This window comes from Henckelia pumila, chromosome 4, assembly GCF_033568475.1.
Source record: "Henckelia pumila isolate YLH828 chromosome 4, ASM3356847v2, whole genome shotgun sequence".
Lineage (NCBI taxonomy): Eukaryota > Viridiplantae > Streptophyta > Magnoliopsida > Lamiales > Gesneriaceae > Henckelia > Henckelia pumila.
This window is the reverse complement of record NC_133123.1, coordinates 71,785,975-71,790,825: the sequence shown is the minus strand read 5'-3', so window position 1 is coordinate 71,790,825 and position 4,851 is coordinate 71,785,975. Positions and strand designations below refer to the sequence as shown.

The 4,851-nt window shown below is 43.4% G+C and overlaps 1 protein-coding gene across 1 annotated transcript; it reads left to right on the top strand.

The window, feature by feature from the left end:
- The first annotated feature begins 3,013 nt into the window (after positions 1-3,013).
- Positions 3,014-4,246, top strand: LOC140861197 (uncharacterized). The gene is made up of 3 exons (XM_073264205.1): positions 3,014-3,262; positions 3,314-3,454; positions 4,145-4,246. Exons 1-3 carry the CDS (start codon positions 3,014-3,016, stop codon positions 4,244-4,246), a joined length of 492 nt encoding a protein of 163 aa, XP_073120306.1.
- Positions 4,247-4,851: the final 605 nt, after the last annotated feature.

Below are 4,851 nucleotides of genomic sequence, written 5' to 3'. Positions count from 1 at the left end.
GAATGCAGCATAAATCAATGACATATAAACCTTGCAGTCACATAATACATGCATACTCAGTCAGGATATATCGAACAGTACTTTCGTACCTCAAATCAGTGCAAGCTCTACCAACTCTAGGTCCACGCCTATAGTCTGCTCTACACTGCCAAATGATACTACTATCATTAAAGTGCTCTAAAAGCCTTAACTAAGCTATTGCATACTCCTAAATATTTTTAGGAAGCAAAATCTATACCTTCGTCCGTCGTTAGCCCTTTGCTGTCGATTGCCTCAAAACTAGGCCACAGCTCCGCTACGACGCCTGGATCGCTATGCCACTTCCGGATTCCCAATGGAACGCCTAGAATTCCCTATATCTGAGTTAGAAGGCTAAGGAATCGAGAGAGAAGAGGTGATTGGTGCGTCTAAATCTGAATCTCGGCCCTCCTATTTATAGACAACGATCGGAACTTCCGTTCCTCGATCGAAACGTCCGATCCTGCCATCGGAGCTTCCGAAGATCCTCATCTGCCACGTGTCAAAATATCACTGGTTGACTTTGGATAGGGGTGATCGGAGCTTCCGATCCTGCCACACGTCATGCGTGACGTAATACCATCGGAGCTTCCGATCCATCCGGTGCCCAATCTATTTAAATAGCGTTGATTAATCCCTTAATCACTGATTTTGGTTACGGGCTACTACAGAGGGGATGTTGAATAATTCGCCTGAGCTACCCAAGTCAGGTAATGTCTCCTATTTATCTTTACAAATCCCTAATACTATGTGCCTTCCATCTGTTTTGCAGGCACCAGTGGTCGAACTAAAGACGCTTCCCAACCATCTTAAGTATGTTTTCCTTGGAGAAGGAGAAACATTACCAGTCATCATCTCCAATAGTTTGGAAGCCGATCAAGAGGAACAATAGGTCAAAGTATTGCAAGAGCACAAGACTGCTATTGGATGGACCATAGCAGACATCAAGGGAATCAGCCCTTCTACATGCATACACCGAATTTTAATGGAGGAAGGAGCGAACCCCTCGCATCAGCCACAAAGGAAGTTGAACCCACCCATGATGGAGGTGGTTAAAGCTGAAATTCTGAAATTACTTAAAGTTGGGGTCATCTACCCAATCTTTGACAGTCAGTGGGTCAGTCCAGTCCAAGTGGTACCCAAGAAAACCGAAATTAGTGTGGTGAAGAATAAGGATGACGAGATGGTTCCCACCCATATTCAAAATGGGTGGAGGGTTTGTATTGAATATAGCAAGCTTAATGCAGGAACCCGAAAGGATCACTTTCCTTTACCATTTATTGATCAAATGATTGAACGTTTAGCATGTCATCCTTATTATTGTTTTCTTGATGGGTATTCTGGTTATTTTATGATTGCTATTGCGCCAGAGAATCAGGAAAATACGACATTCACTTGCCCGTTTGGCACCTTTGCTTATCGACGGATGCCCTTTGAACTTTGCAATGCACCGGCCACTTTTCAGCGGTGTATGGTTAGTATTTTTTCTGACTTCATTGAGCATATCTTAGAAGTTTTTATGGATGATTTTACTGTCTATGGTGATTCATTCGAAAACTATCTGTCTAACCTTGCACTTGTCCTTAAGAGGTTTGTCGACACCAACTTAGTCTTAAATTCTAAAAAAATGTCAGTTTATGGTTAGGCAAGGTGTTGTATTGGGACATGTCGTTTTATCTAAGGGAATAGAGGTAGATAAGGCTAAAATTGATATTATTCCATCTCTCCCTTATCCCACATGTGTGCGGGAAGTGCGTTCTTTCTTGGCCATGCAGGTTTCTACAGGAGGTACATTCAGGATTTTGCCAAGATCGCATCCCCCATGTGCAAATTGTTACAAAAAGATGTCCCATTTGAGTTTGATGAACCATGCAAAACATCTTTCGATAAACTCAAAGACTCCTTGACATCTGCACCAATAATCCAGCCACCGGATTGGAGCAAGCCATTCGAGATTATGTGTGATGCCAGTGACTATGCAGTTGGCGCAGTGTTAGGCCAAAAAGTTGGGAAAGCATCGCAAGCTATTTATTACGCTTCGCGTGTCCTGAACGATGCCCAACGGAACTACTCCACCACTGAAAAAGAGCTTTTAGCTGTTGTTTTTGCATTAGAAAATTTTCGCTCTTATTTACTTGGTGCTAAAGTTATTGTCTATTCTGATCATGCAGCTCTTCGTTTTCTAATGGCGAAGAAGGAGGCAAAACCAAGGCTGGTAAGATGTATACTACTTTTAAGCGAATTTGATGTGTAAATAAAGGACAAAAGAGGGACCGAGAATCGAGTTTCTGACCACTTGAGTCGCCTAGTTCATGTTGATGAGGAGCTGAATTTGCTAGAAAAATTTCCGGACGAGCAACTATTTTCAGCAAGCGCCGAATTACCCTGTGCGAATATTGTCAATTATTTAGTGACTAAAGGGTTTTCTTCTAAATTTTCCAAGGAGCAAAGGGACAAAGTGCGGAGCGATACAAAGTATTATGCGTGGGATGATCCATACTTGTGGAAACACTGTGCTGATCAAGTTATACGCCGATGTGTACCCGCAAGCGAGGTAATCCCTATCCTCACGTTTTGTCATTCTTATGCATGTGGCAGCCATTTTGGAGCAAAAAGGACCGCAAGAAAAGTTCTAGATTGCGGATTTTTCTGGCCATCTTTATTTCGGGATGCTTACATGTTCTGTAAGTCGTGCACTCAATGCCAAAAGACAGGTAATATCTCCCAACGTAAGGAGATGCCCCAGCAACCTATTTTAGTTTGTGAAATCTTTGATGTTTGGGGCATCGATTTCATGGGGCATTTTCCTAGTTCATATGGATATATATATATATTGCTTGTTGTGGACTATGTCTCGAAATGGGTGGAAGCCAAGGCCACCCGTACTGACGATTCTAAAGTTATTGCAGAATTTATCAAGCACAACCTTTTCTCTAGGTTTGGGATTCCACGAGCTATCATCAGCGATAGAGGCACACACTTCTGCAACCGTACTATGACGAGTCTGCTTAAAAGGTACCATGTGACGCATAGGATCTCCACTGCATACCATCCGCAATCCAACGGTCAAGCTGAGGTATCAAATCGAGAGATTAAGTCCATCCTAGAAAAGACCGTGAATCCGACAAGAGAGGACTGGAGCTTGCATTTGGATGATGCCTTGTGGGCGTATAGAACCGCATTCAAGACGCCGATTGGGATGTCTCCATATCGGCTGATTTTTGGAAAACTGTGCCATCTGCTAGTGGAATTGGAGCATAGAGCCTATTGGGCTATCAAAAACTTTAACATGCAGATGGATGAGAGCGGTGCGCACCGAAAGCTGCAGTTGCAAGAGTTGGAAGAGATCCGAAATGATGCTTATGTCAGCTCAAAGATCTACAAAGACAAAACAAAGGCATTCCACGACAAGAGGATCTCTAGACGGGCCTTCGAAGTTGGTCAGAAAGTTTTGCTCTATCATTCACGACTTCGGTTGTTTCCAGGTAAGTTACGTTCACGTTGGAATGGACTGTTTGTTGTAACTAATGTATTTCCTCATGGTGCAGTCGAAATTCAAAGATTGGACACATCCAAAACATTTAAGGTGAATGGCCACCGGCTTAAACACTACTATGAAGGAGTCCAAACGAAAGTAGGAGGGGACGAGCATGATATCACTCTCGATGCTCCGCCAATTGTCGACTAAATTGCGGCATGCAGTTGAGCTATAAACTGACTGGAAATTTAGCGCTGGCTGGGAGGCAACCCAGTGTTTCTTTCCCTTTTTGTTTTTATTTGATTTTTTTTTTGTTTTGTTTTGGTTTATTTCTGATTTAATTCGTTTTTTTGGTAAATTTTGGAAAATTTTACAAAATAAAAAGATTTTTTATGGCGCGCTCGATCCTGCGTACTCATGCGATCGAGCACCCGTTTTTTCCGAATTCTCTTCCCCTGATTTTTTTTAGGGCGCGCTCGATCGCCCGTACTCGCGCGATCGAGCGCGCGTCCTTGGGCGTGTTATTTTACTCTCTTTTCTTTCTTTTCTCCTCACTTCTCTTCACCCCTTCTTCTCAGCTAACATAGAACCCTAAACCCCCAAATTTCGAATTGTGAAATTTCATCAATTGTTCCTCATATGTTACAGGTATCATTTCCGGAATTAGATTCTTCATCACTTTTCTCATCTCCATCATCTGATTTTGCTCAGAAACACCGGACTTTTAAGTGCACGCCAATTGTTCGATAAATTACCCCTGTCAAGTTTCTTGCTATTCTTACACCATAATGGGCCCGAAACGCACTCGCAAGCTCGACGAATCTTCTCGCCAACGAACAAGAGATGACCCCGATTCACTCAACCTTTTCGGACGTTTCGTAAGCCAAGCCGCTCGAGAGAGATACGATCTTGTGAAAACCCGTCGCTCACCTATTACTGAGAGGGGTTTTGCTCTAATGGGGTACGACAGCGATGTGGCTAACCAAGTCATGAATCGAGGGTGGGGGCCATTTTCTCGACAACCATCTCCGGCTATTGTCCCTATTGTGAGGGAATTCTACGCCAATGTTGCGGAGCGCATGGATAGTAAGGCCTTCGTTCGAGGCATTTTAGTTTCATATGCGCCCCAAAATCTGAATAGCCTTTTGGAGACACCCGACGTCGATGATAGTTTGTACCAGAGCCTAACATCCGGCAAGGATTTGCACGAGATCATTCAACAAATATGCATGGCAGGGGCTGCCTGGCAAGATCCTGTCAAGGTTCAGTGCTTCAAAGAGAAATATCTACATATAGATCCGGCCACTTGGTACATTTTTGTAGCTCGTCGTCTGATGCCTATTTCTCACACGAGC